Raw genomic sequence first — 19,828 nt, 5'->3', positions numbered from 1 at the left:
ATGCTCGCCTCGGAACTGTGGACACACTCCCCTGAATTCACTCACTTTAGTGGGGACACATAATATCGAATGTATGAACTTGATTCAGGAAATCTGAATAAAATAACTTCGAATTAATTTCTTACTGTAGACGTACCCCTGGTCAAGTGCTTTACCCACAAGCCCACCCTTCCTATTCAGTCCTGCACCTTAAATCTCTATCTCCTGCAGAGCCCCTTTCAGAAGCACAGGCACTGCCTCTCCTGGACCCAGCCAGGAGGGTGGTTTCTGTGTCCGAAGTAGGGATCTTGTCAACATAATTCCAAACACACGAGAGAAATCCTCACCCGGTGTCTGGCTGATTTGCGGGCACTGGTCTCACTCCCCACTTTGAGATCATTTGCAGATGCACTTTTCAAAGTCCAAGCACAGCCATTCTCAGACTGATTCTGGCTCTTTAATAGGCTGATTAGCTTGTGCTATCACTAATTAGGGCTACACCCTTTCAGCCTAAAATAGCAGCAGAGCCTCCCTGAAAGACTAAAAACTCCTTCTGGCTCTCCCCTCTGAATCCCCAAACTGTGTTCAAAATAAAGACCAGAGATTGAGCACTGGTTCAACTTAGGGTTTCTTCTGCAGCAAAGGCAGACTTTGAAATGCACAAACTAGAAATGCTCCTGGCTGAAATTCTTGTTAAAACAGCTGCTGCCCAGCAACTAGTGCAACCCAAATCATGATATTAATGCTAGTATAAGCCATTGGCTGCTTTGGCTCATATGCCTCTTCCCATGTATTCCAGTCTCACTCCACTAGTTGTCTGCCTGGATACAGTGACAGAAACATTGTTAAAAAGAAAACAAACTCACGCGCCTTTATATTTTAAAGTAGTTAGCCACTGAAGCAATGTACCCAGGGTTCTCCCTCACTGCCCATTGTTAAATCAAGATGGGATGTTTTTCTAAAAGCCCTGCGGTAGGAATGATCTGGGGGGAGGTCTCTAGGCTGGTCTAGAGGAGGGCAGATGAGATTATATTTCTATGATCCCTTCTGGCCTTGGAATCCACATTATTCTGATTTCGCCACTTCCGGGGTGGGGTGGGGGGGTCGGTCACATGGAGTGGGTCTGATCTTCCTGGGGGAAAGCAAGCTCCAGCTTCCTGCCCATCATGCAGACAGAGCTGGGGCTGTGGACTAAAAGCGATCACATGGATTCACATTGCAGCTTGCTCTGCCTTCCCCAACACCTGTGGAATGCAACAAGCACTGAGCTCCAGGTCACGTTTCAACACAAAGCGGGGGGAGAACCCCAGCCTCTCCACCTACAGCTGCTGAGCACAGTGATCACATATGTCAATCAAGTTTCACATCTCTAGCAAAGGGGTGATCACAGTGGTGCAGAGGCATACCACAGAGGGATTTCTGTGAGTCCAATGGATGTGAAATCAGCTGCACATTAATACTGATGGCTCCTGCCCCCAAAGGGCCCCTGCCAGTCTGTGCTGGTATCCGGAGGAGAGAGCGGGGGGCAGAAAAGAGCAGGCTGGGCAGAGGCCCCTTTGGAGCCTGGGCCTGTCGCCAGGGTAAACCTGGTACTGAGCTGAGACTGTAAAACTCTTTAAAGATATCCAAGTGAACAGGTTGGGTTAGTAGAAGTTTATTTGTTTATATTATTTGGAATCTCTCTCAAGCTCTGAGTGTACAGGCAGTTCCTTTGTGATTGCCATGAGATAGGCAGACACAGTCAGTGTCTTTCTTTCTGAAGAACATATCACACTAAACCTCTCTGTTTTCAGGGCCACTGTCATAAACAGATAGTTAAGGTTTAATGCCTCTTTTACCTGGAAAGGGTTAAGAAGTTCACCTAGGCTAGCTGACACCTGACCAGAGGAACCAATGGGGAAACAAGATGTTTCAAAAGGAAGGAGGGAAGTTTTCCTTTGTTTAGAGTTTTAGTTTCAGTCGGAGTGAAAAAGATCAAGGAACCAGCCTCTTATCAGAGTAGTAAGTTTTAGAAAGGGATAAATAGATTTATGTTTATTTTCTTTGTAACTTGTCTTGGTACCATTAAGGGAATTATCAAAATTGGGTATTTGTGTATTTTTTGTGTAACTAAATTTGTGTCCAGGGGAACATCCTCTGTGTTTTGAATCTGTTGTCTGTGAGAGTAGCTGGTATGCTAATCTCTCCCAGAGGGTTTTCTTTTGCCTTCCTTTTCTTTAATTAAAATCCTTTTTCTTTATACCTGATTGATTTTTCCTTGTTTTTAGATCCAAGGGGATTGGATCTGGACTCACCAGGAATTGGTGGGGGAAAGGAGGGGGGATGTTTAAATTCTCCTTGTGTTAAGATTCAAGGAATTGGATTGGTGTTCACCAGGAACTTGGTGAAAAAGTCTCTCAAGGCTACCCAGGGAGGGGAAGGTTTTGGGAGAAAAGGCGGTGTTCCAGATGGAGGAATCTGGATGATGGCAGTGATACTAGATCTAAGCTGGTAATTAAGCTTAGAAGTGTCCATGCAGGTCCCCACATCTGTACCCTAAAGTTCAGAGTGAGGAAGGAACTTTGACAGCTGCCCGGGGGGGGGAGCAAGTGGGGCAATTTGCCCCAGGCCCCGCAGGGGGCCCCAGGAGAGTTCTTTAGGGCCCCTGGAGCGGGGTCCTTCACTCGCTCCAGAGGCCCCAGAAAAAACTCACGGGGCCTGGGTCCCCGGAACTTCTTCTGCTCTGGGTCTTCGGCAGCGGGGACTGCTGAAGCAGGACCTGCTGCCGAAGTGCAGCTCAGTCTTTGGCGGCAATTTGGCAACAGGGGGTCCTTCCGTTCCGGGACCTGCTGCCGAAGGGCCCCAAAGACTCGCGGCGGGGACCCCCCGTCGCCGAATTACCACCGAAGACCGGGCTGCACTTCGGAGGCAGGTCCCGCTTCGATGGTAATTGGGTGGCGAGGAGCCCCCGCCGTGGGTCTTCGGGGCACTTCAGCAGTGGGTCCCAGAGCAGAAGGACTCCCCGCCGCCGAATTACTGCCGAAGCCGGGGCCCCCCGCCGCCGAAGACCCCAGGCCCCTGGAATCCTCTGGGCAGCCCTGTCTGTGTTTGACCTTTGACAGACTAGCTGATAACCGCTCCCTTGAAATCCATGCAGAGTTTGGAAAATCTACAAGCCTGGTCATGGAGCTGAACAGCCTGATTTTTCTGCAGGAGACATCTGCCACCCACTAGTGCCTCATCATTTGATGGAAACTCCATGGTGAAAACCATCAGAGTTTCAAATTCGTTTTGTAAGGTTTTCCCAATTAGAATGAGGTCTGAACCAAGATGATTGGTGTGGCAATCCCTGGCAGTGGACAAAAGGAATGGAAAAAGATAAAAAGGTAGGAAAAACAGACAGGTTAGATACAGCAGCAGGACAGAAGAGAATTTCATGAAAAAAATACAGATAAATTGGAAATGAACGATAAAGAACATGAAAAGTAAGTGTAACCCTTCTGCCCCTCTGAGTTGGCAGCAACAAGGGCCGGGTTCAGTATCCAGGGGTTCCATTTCAATAACCCAATGCCAAACCAGCTCGAGCCCCCACCCAGTGACCTGGGAAAATCTTACACACACCCCTAGGCGCCTCAAAGAGGCAATGCTTCCCCTCTCGCAAGCACAGAGTCTCGGTGTAGCAGAAAAGATTTAATACATGAGATAAACAACAAACACTAAATTGGGAAAAACACCTCAAACTCTAGTTGACCAAACCGTGAGCAAAGACCCACCTCAGGAAATTGGGCTGTGTCCTCTTTCCTGGGCTCTTGAGTCCAGCAACCCCCAAATCACCCACGGTCCCAAAAGTCTCTGTCCTGGGTCAGTGCAGCCCCAAAGTTCGAGAGTCTATCTGCAGAGGTCTCCCACCCCCCCAGCCTGGTAGAAAGGGGCACCTTACATGGTCCAGGGCCAACTGCCCTGCCTCTCCGTGGGTTCTGCTCCCGCCTTCTCCATGAACTGCTCCGCTTTACCAGCCGCTCCACTCTGCTCCTCCAGCCATCCTCAGAAACTGCTCCACTCCGCCAGCTGCTCTGCTCCACCAGCTGTCTTGTGAGCTGCTCCAGTTGTCCCTGCAAACTGCTCAGCTCTGCTCGCTCTGTGGGCCGCTCCACCCATCTCACAGCTACTCCCCTCTGCCAGCCGCTCCGCTGCCACCAGCTGTCCCGTGATCCGCTCCAGCCGTTGCCACAAACTGCTCCACTCCGCCAGCAGCTCTGTTCCACAGTATAGCTTTGGGCTCCCCACTAGTTAGCACAGTACTCAGTGCTCTCAGCTCAGTGATTTTAGCTTTTTAGTGATTTTCAGCTCTTAGTGATTCCAGCTCATAGTAGGGGAGCCCCAGTGCTAGTGCACTATTAGCCCAACGTGATTTCAGCTCAGTAACCTGTATTTAAATTCTTAAGGGAATAAAAAAATCAACTCTGACATTCCACAGTGGAAAAAGGAGGGGCTAGAACTGGTGCTTCTGGCTCCACAAGGAAACTGCACCACCAGGCACAGATACCTGTCCCTGTCCCTGTCCCTGTCCCTGTCCCCGTCCCCGTCCCCGTCCCCCTCCCCCTCTCCCTCTCCCTCTCAATTCTCTGGGTTTTGGAACCCATGTCCCTTGTCTAGCAAGTACCACCCAACTGAGGGTGAGCAATTTGTCACCAAGCAGTCCCACAGCTTGGCAGTCTGGGATAGGGTAGGCGTGCCTATGCAAATACACTCTCTGAAATTCTTTCCACCAGATGTCAGTGTAGAGCTTATCCTGACTCTGCTTACATAAGAAAACAAAGAGGGGGGAGAGGAACAGAAAAAAGACCAGTAAAAAGCAAACGGAAGAAATGAGAAAAAAAGAGAGAAGAACAGTGAAAGAGAAAAACATGTGGAAAAGGAGAAAGAGGTAGGAAACAGATAGAGAGGACAGAGAAATCAGAGAAGAGAGGACAAGGAACCAGCCAAGAAAGAGTGCAATTATTTTTCCACTGTGTTCCAGACACTGGAACTCCCACTAGTTGTTTTACTTGGTTGAATTTATGAACAATTGAAAGTGCTTACTTAAGTCTAGCTGAATGACTAGGAATAAGAAAAATAACTACAAGATACCCATGGAACACAAAAAAAGTTTTAGGAGATTACACTTTACACTAGAGATGAGCAAAAATGGGAAGTTCCAACAAGTTCCAAAAAATTTCTATTCAGAAACATTTCCTTTCAGCATTTTTTAAACGAACACATTTTGATATTCCCAAATCAAAATATTTCATTTTGGCTTAGTGGACTGACTTGACATTTAATTCTGAGTCAGTTCAACATTAAACTGCATCTCCTTATAGTGCCTCATTGGAGTTGTAGTTCAGATGCCTGATGTCCCATTCCCTCAAATGGACCTGGCTCCATGGGCAGACTACATCTTCCTGATGCACCCTGTAAGGAGGCGCCCTGGCTCCCTGCCGCGCCTGAGAGGGACGAGCCAGAGCAGGTGCCTCAGTGGGCAGAGCCAGCACTGCCTGTCCCCGCCCCCCGGAAGTCAAGGGGCGGGACAGGAAGTATAAAAGCCCGGCCCCAGCGCTCAGTTCGGTGCAGGCTGCCGGAGAGGACAGACGCTGGTGCCCGGGCTCCCGCTGGGCCCAGCCTGCCCCGCGCCCATTACCCGGAGGAGCGCTGGCCGGACCTGCCTCGCGCCCACTACCCAGAGGACTGCTGGCCGGACCTGCCCCGTGCCCACTACCCAGAGGAGCGCTGGCTGGACTTGCCTCAGACCCGGTACCCCGAGGAATGTCGGCCTGACCTGCCATGTGCCCGATACCCCGAGGAGTGGCCTGAGCTTCCCCATGACCGGTACCCGGAGGAGCTCATGGTCTGGGACCCCCCAGACGACGCTGGCAAGGACCAGGTACCCAGAGAGGGGGAGGTTGGAAGTGGCCCGGGGGTAGCCGACCCTGGTTTGGCTCCTGAAGAGCCCGAACCCATGTCAGTGTGTTGCGGCCAGGATCCCCACTGACCACAGCGGGTCTTGACCGCTGCTAGGGCCCCAGGCTGGAACGCAGTGGAGTGGGAGGGCCTGCGTTCCCCCTGCCACCCGTAACCGGGTGGCAGACTCCCTCTCTTCCTGCCTATTGCCACTGCTCTGATCTAGAGGGCCAGAGCTAACTAGACTTGTGTTTGGTGCCCCGCCCTGCCAAGGGCCTGGGCTGATACTGTGTTTGCTCAGCCCCTGCTAGAGGTCTGAGCTTGGACTGCTACTGCCCCGCCCTGCCAAGGGCCTGGGCTGATACTGTGGTTGCTCAGCCCCTGCTAGAGGTCTGAGCTTGGACTGCTACTGCCCCGCCCTGCCAAGGGCCTGGGCTGATACTGTGTTTGCTCAGCCCCTGCTGGAGCTCTGAGCTTGAACTGCCACTGCCCCCTCCCCCCACCAAGGGCCTGGGCTGATACTGTGTTTGCTCAGCCCCTGCCAGAGGCCTGAGCTTGAACTGTTACTGCCCAGCCCTGTCCAAGGGCTGGGGCTTATTTACTTTGAGAGCCCCGACCTCGGCTAGAGGGTTGGGGCTCTACCTTGTTTACAGACCCTGTACCCCACTCAACACCTGCCGAGGGGCTAAGCCTACCCGGACTGCAGTGTGTAAGGAGGCGCCCTGGCTCCCTGCCACGCCTGAGAGGGATGGGCCCCGACACGACCGGCTTACACACCCCTAGACGTGTGACTCCCATGCTGCACCACATGGCTTGGACATGGGGGGAAAGCCAAGTTGCATCATGGGAGCTGTAATGCAGCCAAGGAGCTCAGCCAGACGGCATGAGATACTTGGACTATAACTACAACAAAGCAATAAATCATCTTAGGGAAATGAGGTTTCATAATGAACCGATTTGAAACAAGTAGCGTTGGATCAGTTCAAAATATTTTAATTTGGGTTAAACTGATCAAATGGGTTAAACCAATGGAAAAATTAGAAAGTTTCAATTTTGCAGAAACAGCATTTTGTATTGACAAGTCATTTTCAACATAAAATATCCAACCTGCTCTATTTTGTACCTACTACTTAGGTTGAGTAGTGAGAATCCTACAGCAGTCACAACCCACCAAATCAGAGTTTTAAGCCAGATGCAAACTTGTAATATTCGACTATTTTAACACTTATAGAGTCAGTGGAATTTAAAAGGGAAAAGATGATCTGTAGTCCTCTATATTAGTAGTGGAGGCCAACTAGGACGTAAATTGCAAGATGTTTGCCTACATTTTATAATAGGGTAGCTGGAAACTTCATCAGAATCTGTAGTTGATATAGCTGAAATGAAACCCAGAAGGTATAACTTTCAATATCTCCAAAACCCCAAAATATCACCAGTTTCACATTGATGGAAAGACTTTTGGAATAAAAGGAAACCATTTAAGATCATTTAACTTTCATGCAATAGGCCTGCCAGCTAACAGTAAAACACACACCAGAAGTGCACTGATTTTCACGCTACCAGTTTCAAGACAGAAACAGATAACTAAACTCATAGGGTATGCCTACACTACGGGATTATTCCGATTTTACATAAACCGGTTTTATAAAACAGATTGTATAAAATCGAGTGCACGCGGCCACACTAAGCACATTAATTCGGCGGTGTGGGTCCATGTACCGAAGCTAGCATCGATTTCTGGAGCGTTGCACTGTGGGTAGCTATCCCGTAGCTATCCCATAGTTCCTGCAGTCTCCCCCGCCCATTGAAATTCTGGGTTGATATCCCAATGCATGATGGTGCAAAAATAGTGTTGCGGGTGATTCTGTGTAAATGTCGTCACTCATTCCTTCCTCCGCGAAAGCAACGGCAGACAATCATTTCGCACCCTTTTTCCCTGGATTGCCCTGGCAGACAACATAGCATGGCAACCATGGAGCCGTTTTGTCTTTTGTCACTGCATGTGTACTGGATGCTGCTGACAGACGCAGTACTACACAGCAGCATTCATTTGCCACTGCAAGGTAGCAGAGATGGTTATCAGTCGTTCTGTACCATCTGCTGCTGTCATCGGTGCTCCTGGCTGGCCTTAGCTGAGGTCGGCCGGGGGCGCAAAGACAAAGATGGGAATGACTCCCTGAGTCAATCCCTCCTTTATGGTTTACCTAAAAATAGAGTCAGTCCTGCCTAGAGTATGGGGCAAGTGTACTAGAGAACCCGTGTATCAGAGAACAAGAGAGCACAGCCATTCTGTGTCAGATCCCACAGAAATGATGAGCTGCATGCCATTCACGGGAGGTGCCCCTGCAACAACCCCACCTGTTGATTCCCTTCTCCCCCAACCTTTCTGGGTTACCGTTGCAGGGTCCCCCCCATTTGTGTGATGAAGTAATAAAGAATGAAGAAATAAGAAACACTGACTTTTTAGTGAGATAAAATGAGGGGGAGGCAGCCTCCAGCTGCTATGATAGTCCAGGCAGGACATTAAATGGTAGGGGGGAGAGGAGCCCAGCATCCCACTGCTATGATAGTCCAGGCAGTACAGAATCTTTTCTTTAGACATGAAAAGGGGTGGAGGGCTGATGGAACTCATCCCCCAGTTGCTATGATGAGGATGTACTATCCACCGGGAATGACCGGGAGTCATTCCTATTTTTACCCAGGCGCCCCCGGCCGACCTCAGCTGAGGCCAGCCAGGAGCACTCACGGGCTGATGATGACGATGGATAGCAGTCATATTGTACCGTCTGCCACTGGGGAGGGGAGGGGAGGGGAGAGGATGCTGCTATTCATTGCTGCAGCACCGTGTCTACCAGCAGCATGCAGTAGACATAGGGTGACATATAAAAAAGTCAAGAAATGATTTTTTTCCCCTTTTCCTTCACGGGGGGGGGGGGGTAAATTGATGACATATACCCTGAAACACCCCAGACAATGTGTTTGACCCTACAGGCATTGGGAGCTCAGCCAAGAATGCAAATACTTTTCGGAGACTGCGGGGACTGTGGGATAGCTGGAGTCCTCAGTACCCTCTCCCTCCCTCCATGAGCATCCATTTGATTCTTTAGCTTTCCGTTACGCCTATCCAACAGCACTGTGCTGTGGCCTCTGTCTATCATAGCCTGGAGATTTTTTTCAAATGCTTTCTCATTTCGTCTTCTGTAATGGAGCTGTGATAGAACAGATTGTCTCCCCATACAGCGATCAGATTCAGTATCTCCCGTATGGCCCATGCTGGAGCTCTTTCTGGATTTGGGACTGCATCGCCACCCGTGCTGATCAGAGCTCCACACTGGGCAAACAGGAAATGAAATTCAAAAGTTCGCGGGGCTTTTCCTGTTTATCTGGCCAATGCATCAGAGTTCGGATTGCTGTCCAGAGCAGTCACAATGGTGCACTGTGGGATACCGCCCAGAGGCCAATACCGTCGATTTGCGGCCACACTAACCCTAACCCGATATGGTAATACCGATTTCAGCGCTACTCCTCTCGTCAGGGAGGAGTACAGAAACCGATTTAAAGAGCCGTTGCGTGGACAGGTTTAGCGTTAAATCAGTTTAACGCTGCTAAAATTGGTTTAAACGTGTAGTGTAGATCAGGCCATAGATGTGAGGTAGTATCAGTTTCACTCCCTTCACTCACCAATGTGTAAATGTAAAGGGAATCTAAGATGTTGTACCTTGCATTCCAAGGAACCAGAAAAATACACAAGGTGCAAGTTAAAATAGGAGTTGACCTACTTTAACTTCTACCATCTTATGCCTGCTAATAGTTGCTTTTCCTTACTAAAATCCTCTCTCCTTGCTCCTTTAGACTCCTCTCCTTGCTTCTTTAGACTCAAAAGATGAAATCTTGGATTTCACCCAAAGTCTTTACACTCAAACTTAGTGATTCTCAAAAGTTTTCAACATGTGTGGAACTTATTATCCTGGGACAACTAACATGAAGAAAGTCCCAGTGGTACAAGTCACATGAGGAAAGTTACTCATATGCTTAAATCTTTGCAAGATCAACTCCTAGAGGCTTGTCTATACAAACAATTAGTGCACAGCAAGCTGCAGTGCAACCTTGCACTAGCCCGACAGGCACTGTCTATGTGTATCATGCTGCTGCACACTAAAAATTCTTTATTGCATGTTTCAAAGTGGAGATCAAAGCACAACAGGGGACTTTTAGTGCATGGCAGTAGGATGCTCAGCTTGCCACCCACTAACTGTTCGTATAGACAAGCCCTAAGCAGACAATCTGAAAAAACACATCTGCAATTTATACTAAAGGCATGGTTGCAAACTTCACTGGGAAATATTTATATGCCAGCAATTGAGTTGCATAAATGCAGCTTGAATGAGGGGATGTTGTATGACAGTTTTGTGAGGCCTTCAAAAAGCTAACTGCAGAGGTTGAACAGGCTTAACACTGACACTTTTATCATATCAGGGCCACCCTGTAAAGCAGGTCTGAGATAATGGGGAGAGCTAAATAAATATCAGCTTACATAAACTGGAAGTACTTTCTACTTTATAAGTTATAGGTTAACTAGGTTACATAGGACTATAATAACTACTATTAATATTTTATGACTCAAATATAACAGATATGCAATAATGAAGATGAAAAAACTTGTGAAAGCAGGGCTCTTTGTAATTAATATGTAAACTAAGAACTGTGTATTCTCCTGGAAGGAGGAAAAAAAATTAAAAACAATCAAGATAATTATAAAAGGGGACATCATAAATCCCTCTAATGTTCATCTCACAAGGAATTTTTTTTAATCGCTTCCAAGTCCAAACAAAACAACTTCAGCATTTAAACACAACAGGGTAGCTTTTCAAAGTCGCAATTGCCCTTTGTGCTTTGAAAAGCTCCCCCAATGTAAATGTCATGGATTATTTAGTCAATATGCCCTCACTAAGCAACATGGGAGACTAACTGGTCCAGGGACAAGCTATGTGTTAAAAAGATAAAAAGAACAAGTCCTTTAGAAAACTACACCCTGGAACATACAGCATTGTCCTATGCTTAAAATGATATGGGCATAATATTATGCAGAGCTTTTAAAATCACTTATAGTGACTGTTTTAGGAGCGGATTCACAAAAACGTAAGCATGTGAGAAACTCTGCATGCAAATAGTCCCATAGGGCTGTAGTTAGGAACAGTAGTTACTGAGACACTTAATCCTTTCAGGATCAGGACAGGTCAGTTCTCCATTGCCAAGAATTAAACTTTGGGAAAGTTTTTTTAATAATAGCCCAGATGCTGCTGGTACTTTTTCCAATTTTTTTTGTTTTCTCTTCTTTTTTTAAGAAAAAACATGCAAAATACTGTATTGCTTTTTTACACAAAAATAAGGAAAAAATGCTCATATTTTGACCTTGCCAACCCTGACAATGATACTTTACAGTTTTCTGATGACTTGATTAGTATTTAAAGGAAGGACAAGTCCGCCTAGTTACAAGTTAAGGCCCTAATCCTACAACTGGATCTACATGAGCAGGACCTGAACGTATGCAGAGCCCTATTGACTTCAGTGGAGATCTTTGAGGGTGCAGATCCACTTGTATTAGGGTTGCCAACTTTCTAATTGCACAAAACCGAACACCCCTGCCCTGCCTTTTCCCAAGGCTCCGCTCCTGCCCCACCTCTTCTCACAGCCCCGCCTCTTCCCCAAGGCCCTGTCCGCACTCACTCCATCCCCTCTCCCACCACTGCTCGTTTTCCTCCACCCTCACTCACTTTCACTGGGGTGGGGCAGGGGCTTGGTGTGTGGGAGGGAGCTCCAGACTGGGGCCAAGGGATTCGGAGTGCACAACAGAGCTCAGGGCCGGGACAGGCGGTTGGGGTGCGAGCTCTGTGGTGGGACCAGGGAAGAGTGGTTTGGAGTGCAGGAGGGGGCTCAGGGCTGGGGCAGGGGGTTGAGGAGCAGGAGGAGGTGCCAGGTGCAGGTTCCAGGAGGGAGTTTGGGTCCAGGAGGGTGCTCAGGGCTGGGGTATGGGAGGAGGTGAGGGCTCCAGCTGGGGGTGTGGGCTCTGGGATGAGGCTAGGGATGACAGGGTTGTGGTTCAGGAGGTGGCTCAGGGCTGAGGCAAGGGGTTGGGGTGCAGGAGAGGGTGCAGGCTCAGGACTGGGGAAGGGGTTTGGGGTGCAAACTCTGGTAGGGGGTTAGGGTGAAGGAGGGGGTTCCGAACTGGGTAGGGGTGCGGGCTCTGGCCTGGCAGCGCTTACCTTAGGCAGCTCCCAGTCAGTGGCACAGTGAGGCTAAGGCAGGCTCCCTGCCTGCCCTAGCTCCACGCAACTCCCAGAAGTGGCTGCCATGTCTGGCCCCTGGGTAGAGGGGCCAGATAGCTCTGCGTGCTGCCTGCGCACGCAGGCACAACCCCTGCATCTCCCATTGGCCTCAGTTCCTGGCCAACAGGAGCTGTGGAGCCAGCAATGGGGAGCAGGGGCAGCATGCAGAGCTTCCCTGATTGCCCCTCCATCTAGGAGCTGCAGGGACATTCTGGCTGCTTCAAGGAGCTGCATTGAGCCTGGACAGGCAAGGAGCCTGCATTAGCCCCACTGCGCCACCAACGGGACTTTTAATGGCCCAGTCAGCAGTGCTGACTGGAGCCACCAGGGTCCCTTTTGAACCACGTGTTCTGGTCGAAAACTGAATCCTGGCAGCCCTAGCTCATGTGGATCAAATGCAGCCTTCAGGCCTCTCCACATCCTAACCAGCCACTGTGGCAGACAAAGTGGAAAAAAATATTGCAAATGTTTGATACCACTTAGACTGGATCAATTACAGAAACTTGATATGCCTCCTGTTCTTTGCTTGTATTACTATAGTTCATGGTGGATAAAATAAATGCTTCAAAAACATTTAACTTAAATTGGATTTTTTAAAATTTAAATTAAATATAGGTTTATTTTCTAAAAATAAACCTATTTAAAATTACATTTGGAATTATGACAACGTATGTTAAGGTCTAAACTAATTATAATCAATTCAAATTGCTTAAATTAAATTTAAAAAAATTAACATATTTGCTGCCAAATTTTAAAATAAAATAAAAGGCTGTTTTTGTTCATTTACATTGAATTTGAATTTTCATCCAAATATAGCTTGCCAAAAACCACAAGTAAAAAATTAATCTAGTAAGTAAGAACTGCATCATTCACCATTTTCTAACATAACCAAAAAGTGTAAATATTAAGAATCTGAATAAATGTAAATTAAGCTATATAATTACTTAAATAAATGTAAGTAAGTATAGTGTATCCTCTTCACTGGCAAAAAGAAACACCAAAATTAGTGTAAAGGCTATATTTAGTTGCAAATGAACACATTTTAATGGTTAGCAACCAATGAGAATCACCTTTTATTTAGGAAAACAAGTAAAAAAGTAAAATTGAAAATATGATTTAAATCCATTATTTAAATCAAGGTTTGCTGCTTGCCGATTGAAATCATGATTAAAATCAGTTATTTAAATTCCTTTGATTTAAACCAAACCACCTTGCAACAGTGCCTAAAGGCTCAACTAAAATCAGAATCCACTGTGGTAGGAACTGTACAAACACAGTGAGGGACAGAAGAGCATGCAGTCTAAATAAACAAGACAGACAAGTGGTTTGGAAAGGAAATAGAAGCACAGAGAAGTAGAGCGGCATGCTCAAACCACACAGCAGGACATCTGTGGCAGAGCCAGGAATAGAAGTCAGGTCTCCTGTTTCTCAATCCAGCACTCTATCCAGTAGACTCCATTTGCTCCTTCCTCTCCTCCACCCCCTTGGTATCCTTTTTAATTCCCTATACTTTTCTTCAGTATTCCTCCAAACTAATTTTGAGTTCCTCCTTATTTCAGCTAACTCCTTCCTTCTAATCTTTTTCCTGTTATTGTGAATCAGAAGAAAAATGTTCTCGAGTTTATTCGTTTCTGGTTCTCTTCCTCTATTTGTTTTCCCTTTTCTTTTAGTATTTTTACTTCACAGCATAGAAAAAATAATAATCTGTGTAAAAAGTTAAGTGATAATTTTGTTTCTTTATTTGTTATGTTTCCTTTTCTTTATGTCTCTTCTGTTTCCTCCATACTGATAAGTTTCCTCTTGCTTACATTCTGTGTCTTATTCCCCAATCTCTTTCCAATCTGTTCTCCTCTACATACTAGGCTGAACTGTGCCTTAACAGGCACTACTATAAATTGGGTACATTGCCCAAGCCATTGTAGCAGGATGGCTGGGGTTTTGTACTGACCATCCTGTTGACAGGGGTTGGAACCCTTGTAGGAGACTAATTGATTCCCACTGACTCACTGTGGCAAAGATGGCTCATTAACTCTACTGTGGAGATAAGGAAGGTGTGAGTAGCCATCTCAGGAAAGGAATCTAAAATTGAAATTTTAGCAAAGGGTAACACTCTCAAAAAATTTTCCACTTCAGTTATTAAACCTGTGACATTCAAGTGAAATATTCCATCCCCCTGAAAACATTGGGACAACATATGATTGTTACCATATTAAGATTTCCCAAACAACTGCAACTTTACTGACCCTCATGTATACCATGTGTTGCTATTGTTGAAGCTGAATACCATAAGAGCTGGTGTTCAGATCTGGTCACTACTAATACAGTACAATAGGGAGAATAATGGGCAAAAATGGAGACAACAAGTACAGGATAATACAGGACAGAAAGGAGAACAGTTACAATGTCATACACAAAACCGTCAGTAACTGGCACCTTTGGCAGGACAAACCATACACTGATCAACAGCTTCAAGCACCCAGACTAACATACAAGGGAACTATTGGTCATTAAAAAAAAAAATGGTTTGGCATTTCAGACATCAGCTTGTTATGCCAGTACGATTGTATCTGGAGTTCAAAATCCTGTTTTCTACAGAGTACTGCTCATTTACCTACATAGGTGGACACGTTTCTGTTTATTCTCTTCCATCCCTGGCTCTCCTCACTGCAATTCACTGTTTCTCTGTCCATTCCCTGTGGCACCCTTCCGTTCACACACTATTAATCAGCAATACTTAAGCACTTCCTTAAAGCTTCTGCCTTGAACCATGTATAGTGGTAGTTTGACAATAACAGCTATGACCTGCTGACCAAATTTAACCTTTACTAAGCTCCATCTAACTTCACGCTGTACTGACTGAGCACCATGGAGTTTGTACACATTACAAAGGACAATTGTCCATGCCAATTGGTGACTAATTAACATCAGGAATAGAAACAGCTCCATGTCTAGTTGGCAGCGGAGTGCCCCAAGGCTCGGTCCTGGGGCCAGTTTTGTTCAATATCTTCAATAATGATCTGGAGAATGGCGTGCATTGCACACTCAGCAAGTTTGCAGATGACACTAAACTGGGAGGAGAGGTAGATGCACTGGAGGGTAGGGATAGGATACAGAGGGACCTAGACAAATTAGAGGATTGGGCCAAAAGAAACCTGATTAGGTTCAACAAGGACAAATGCAGAGTCCTGCACTTAGGACAGAAGAATCCCATGCACTGCTACAGACTAGGGACCGAATCACTAGGCAGCAATTCTGCAGAAAAGGACCTAGGGGTTACAGTGGACAAGAAGCTGGATATGAGTCAGTGTGCTCTTGTTGCCAAGAAGGCTAATGGCATTTTGGGCTATATAAGTAGGGGCACTGTCAACAGATCAAGGGACATGATCATTCCCCTCTATTTGGCATTGGTGAGGCCTCATCTGGAGTACTGTGTCCAGTTTTGGGCCCCACACTACAAGGAGGATGTGGACAAATTGGAAAGAGTCCAGTGGAGGGTAACAAAAATGATTAGGAGGCTGGAGCACATGACTTATGAGGAGAAGCTGAGGGAACTGGGATTGTTTAGTCTGCAGAAGAGAAGAATGAGGGGGGATTTGATAGCTGCTTTCAACTACCATCCAAAGAGATGGATCTAGACTGTTCTTGGTCTGTCATCTGCTACCACTGAGGAGTGATGGTCTCAAGTTGCAGTGGAAGAGATTTAGGTTGGATATTAGGAACAACCTCTTCACTAGGAGGGTGTTGAAGCACTGGAATGGATTACCTAGGGAGGTGGTGGAATCTCCTTCTGTCAAGGTTCCTTCCCCACTCTGAACTTTACGGTACAAATGTGGGGACCTGCATGGACACTTCTAAGCTTAATTACTAGCTTAGATCTGGTACACTGCCACCATCCAGAAGTCAATGTCTGGAGCACTTTCTGTCCCCCCCAAAACTCTCCCCTCCCTGGGTGGCCTTGAGGGACTTCACCAATTCCCTGGTGAACACAGATCCAAACCCCTTGGATCTTAAAACAAGGAGAAATCAATCAGGTTCTTAAAAAGAAAGGTAAAAATCATCTCTGTAAAATCAGGATGGAAAATACTTTACTGGGTAATCAAATTTGTATGGCCCAGAGGAACCCCCTCTAGCCTTAGGTTCAAAGTTACAGCAAACAGAGGTAAAATCCTCTCAGCAAAAAGGGACATTTACAAGTTGAGAAAACAAAAATAAAACTAATCCTCCTTGCCTGGCTGTTACTCAGAATTTTGAAACATGAGAGACTGGTTTAGAAAGATTTGGAGAGCCTGGATTGATGTCTGGTCCCTCTTAGTCCCAAGAGCGAACAACACTCGAAAGAGCACAAACAAAGACTTCCCTCCACCAAGATTTGAAAGTATCTTGTCCCCCTATTGGTCCTCTGGTCAGGCGTCAGCCAGGTTTACTGAGCTTCTTAACCCTTTACAGGTAAAAGAGACATTAACCCTCAACTATCTGTTTATGACACCTTCCATAGAGGTTTTTTAAGGTCATGCTTCATGAAGCCCTGGCTGGGATAATTTATTTAGGAATTTGTCTTGCTTTGAGCAGTGGGTTGTACTAGATGACCTCCTGAGGTCCCTTCTAACCCTGATAGTCTATGATTCTATTAAATGGGATAAAGAGCCTAAAAAGAACATGAAGAGGATTTTACCCATCTTTCACTGAAACCCAAGTATCTGTTTTATTTTATACTATGACAAAACCTGTAGACACAACAAACTATAAAATATTATTCAATTTAACTGATTGTGGGTACATTGTGCTCCCAATATACTATATCTTTCTATATAACAATAAGCGTAGTTACATTATTAGCTTGATCCTGTGGTCTTTGAGTAAGACAAATTCCCACTGACTTCAAAGGTGCTTTCCTTGACTAAGGATGTCAGGATCAAACCAGGAAAAATGGACATTTCTACTGAGTAAAGTCCAGTGAAAAGTAACAAAAATGATTAACAGCTAGAAAACATGACCGATGAGAGAAGACTGAAAAAAAAATGAGGTTTGTTTAGTATGGAGAAGAGAAGACTGAGGGGGGATATAATAACAGTTTTTGAGTACATAAAAAGTTGTTAAAAGGAAGGGGAAGAAAAAACGATTCTTGTTAACCTCTGAGGATAAGACAAAAAGAATGGGCTTAAATTGCAGCAAGGATGGCTTAGGTTGGACATGAGGAATAACTTCCTGTCAGGGTGGTGGAGAATTGTAATAAATTGCCTAGGAAGGTTTTCAAATCTCTGTTACTGGAGATTTTTAAAAGCAGGCTAAACAAACACCTATCGGGGTGGTCAAGATAATAATTAGTCCTGCCTTGAGTGCAGGGGACCGGACTAGACCTCTCAAGATCCCTTCAAGCCTCTGATTCTATAAAATTCACATCACCCACATAAAACAGGGGCAGCCAGGCTTTATCTGGCTGAAGTGCCAAGAGCCTCTTCGGGTAAAAAGGCATACACTTATTTTATGGACTATCAACTTGTTTTCTATCAGGTAGGGTGTTTTGTTTTGTTTTTATTTTAGTATACAAAAGGCAGGTCTATTAGTGAAAAATCGAAAGAGGAGACAAATGAGTCATTTTTTCATGATAGTTGCTAAGCCACCATGTTTATAAAAATCTAACATTTCATTAATATCAAAGGAGAAAGTTTGGTTTTGATAAAAATATCTATAAATACCTAAATTGGTCCATTCCTTATTATCTACTTTGAATTTAAAAACAAAATAGAGTTTTTATTACAGACTTGAAGAATGAAAATATCCACCTTCTTGACTTTGAACCAAGGTATTCTGTCATAACAGCTTTAGTCCATGTAAGATGTAACAACTGACCCATATCAACTTGTTTTCTAACAAAATTTGCATTTTTTTTATTAGGGTTTGAAGATGCCTCCTAACATGGAGAGACAGAATTCACCAAACTACATTTTTCCAGGTAACATTAATAGGTGAAACAGATGTAATAAGATTGGTAAAGGATAAGGAAAATAATGAAAATAGTACTATATATGATCATACACACAGGTTTTGTAGATCTTGTTCATATTAAAGCAAAATACTGCATTTAGCCTGTGGCCAAGTGTTTTATTGCAAATACTGACGTAAAATACATCATTTCTCAGGGTGCTGGAACAATTTGTGTAGGGAGGATGCTGAGAGCCACTGAACCAAACTGTAAATCCTGTATATAATGGAAACCACTTCTAGCCAGGGGGTGGGGCAGCACCTATGTTATTCCTTAACGACTTCCAACAGGCGTATGCAGATTTGGTAAGTATTGTTTTCCCAGCCCAGTGCGGTGATTTCCCTGTAAATACACATTCATTTCTCGCTATGTTGAATTTCTTTCTAACCCATCAGAAGGAGTTGTTCCATTCTCCTGCCTCCCCAAGGTCTTCCCATAGCCTCTATTTTTCACTCTGGAGCACAGGGGTGCCCATGTGGCGGCTCTGTGTGTGTGTGTGTCAGCACAGGTCGCGCTGGCCGCTGCCCAGCGAGCCCTTCCCAGCGCTCCCATGGAAATGACAGGGACGCCTCTCAGCCGGGCGGGGCAAAGTCACTCACTCCCCCCTCGCCCTAGCAACGCACAGGACGCTTCCCCGCTCCGTTCACACACAAACGAGAGCAGGCGGCTGCCCGCGCCCAAGGGCTGCGGAACCCGCGGGGCTTCCCCCGGCTGTGGCCAAGCTGGGGGCGTGCGCTCTGCGTGCGGGGAATCCCTGCGCGTGAGGCGGCGGCGTCCCCTGCGTCTGGAAGAGCAGGACCAGGCGTGTGAGGGTGCAGGTGCAGGGAGGGGGCGCAAGGCGCGCACCTGCAGCCCGTGGAATCTCGTGACGTTTCACGGGTGGGTCACACATGCGCTCGCACCTGCTGTGCCCCGGCAGCCCAACCCGTCCCCCCGCCCAGGTAGCCGGAGCTGCCTTCGCGCCCCCTTCCCGCCTCACCTCGAACAGGGGCCCGATCCTGTTCTTCTCCAGGTAGGCTTGGATCCTAGTTTGCTGCTGCGCCGCCATCAGGAGCCGAGCTGCCGAGGCGGGGGCCCGGCTCACCCTCCCTGAGGCGCGGGGCTCTCAGGCGGCGGGAGCGGGAAGGACCCCGCAGGGGGAGACGAAAGCGCAAGTCCCAGGGATGGAGCCAGCTCCGGCAATGGGGGCGCGCCGGGAGTGCCGGAGCGCGGCTGCCCTCAGGCAGCGGCTGAGGCGGGGGACTGAGCGGAGCCGGGCACTAGGAGAAGGGAGCGGCGCCGGCGTGTGTCTGGGTCGGCTCCTTGGTTACCGGAGCAGCCGCTCCGCTCGCCTCGCCCAGCTGCCTCCCTAGCGACAGCGCAGCCCGCGGGGCCGGTGCTGTTTCTCCAGCGCCGCTGGCTGCGCGGGGGCGGGCTGGTTCTTCGGCTGCTGCTCGCACATACGGGACCAAAGCCCGCAGCCTCCAGCTCCGCGCCGGGCTCCCAGCTGCCAGCGCCTGGCTGCTAGCGCAATACACGGTAACACGCTTCCCCCGCTGGCTGAAGTTTCGTGATGAGCTGAGGGAAACTGACTCTCCTCAGCAGCCAGGGCTAATATCCAGGCGAGGTGGGGGCTGTACAAACA

At 47.1% G+C, this 19,828-nt stretch overlaps 1 protein-coding gene across 2 annotated transcripts in view; it reads right to left on the bottom strand.

Annotated features, from left to right (window-relative positions):
• C2H8orf34 (chromosome 2 C8orf34 homolog) overlaps positions 1-19,494 on the bottom strand; it is a 285,116-nt gene extending 265,622 nt beyond the window's left edge. For both annotated transcript variants that reach the window (XM_030553243.1, XM_030553244.1), the window contains exon 1: positions 19,184-19,494. In XM_030553243.1, the coding sequence (XP_030409103.1) occupies positions 19,184-19,252 (69 nt within the window). In that variant the 5' untranslated portion in view covers positions 19,253-19,494. The remainder of the gene's footprint in view (positions 1-19,183) is intronic.
• Between the last annotated feature and the right edge of the window lie 334 nt (positions 19,495-19,828).

The sequence above is a fragment of the Gopherus evgoodei genome, chromosome 2 (genome assembly GCF_007399415.2).
Source record: "Gopherus evgoodei ecotype Sinaloan lineage chromosome 2, rGopEvg1_v1.p, whole genome shotgun sequence".
NCBI classification, from domain to species: Eukaryota; Metazoa; Chordata; order Testudines; family Testudinidae; genus Gopherus; species Gopherus evgoodei.
This window is presented reverse-complemented; position numbering and strand designations above follow the sequence as displayed.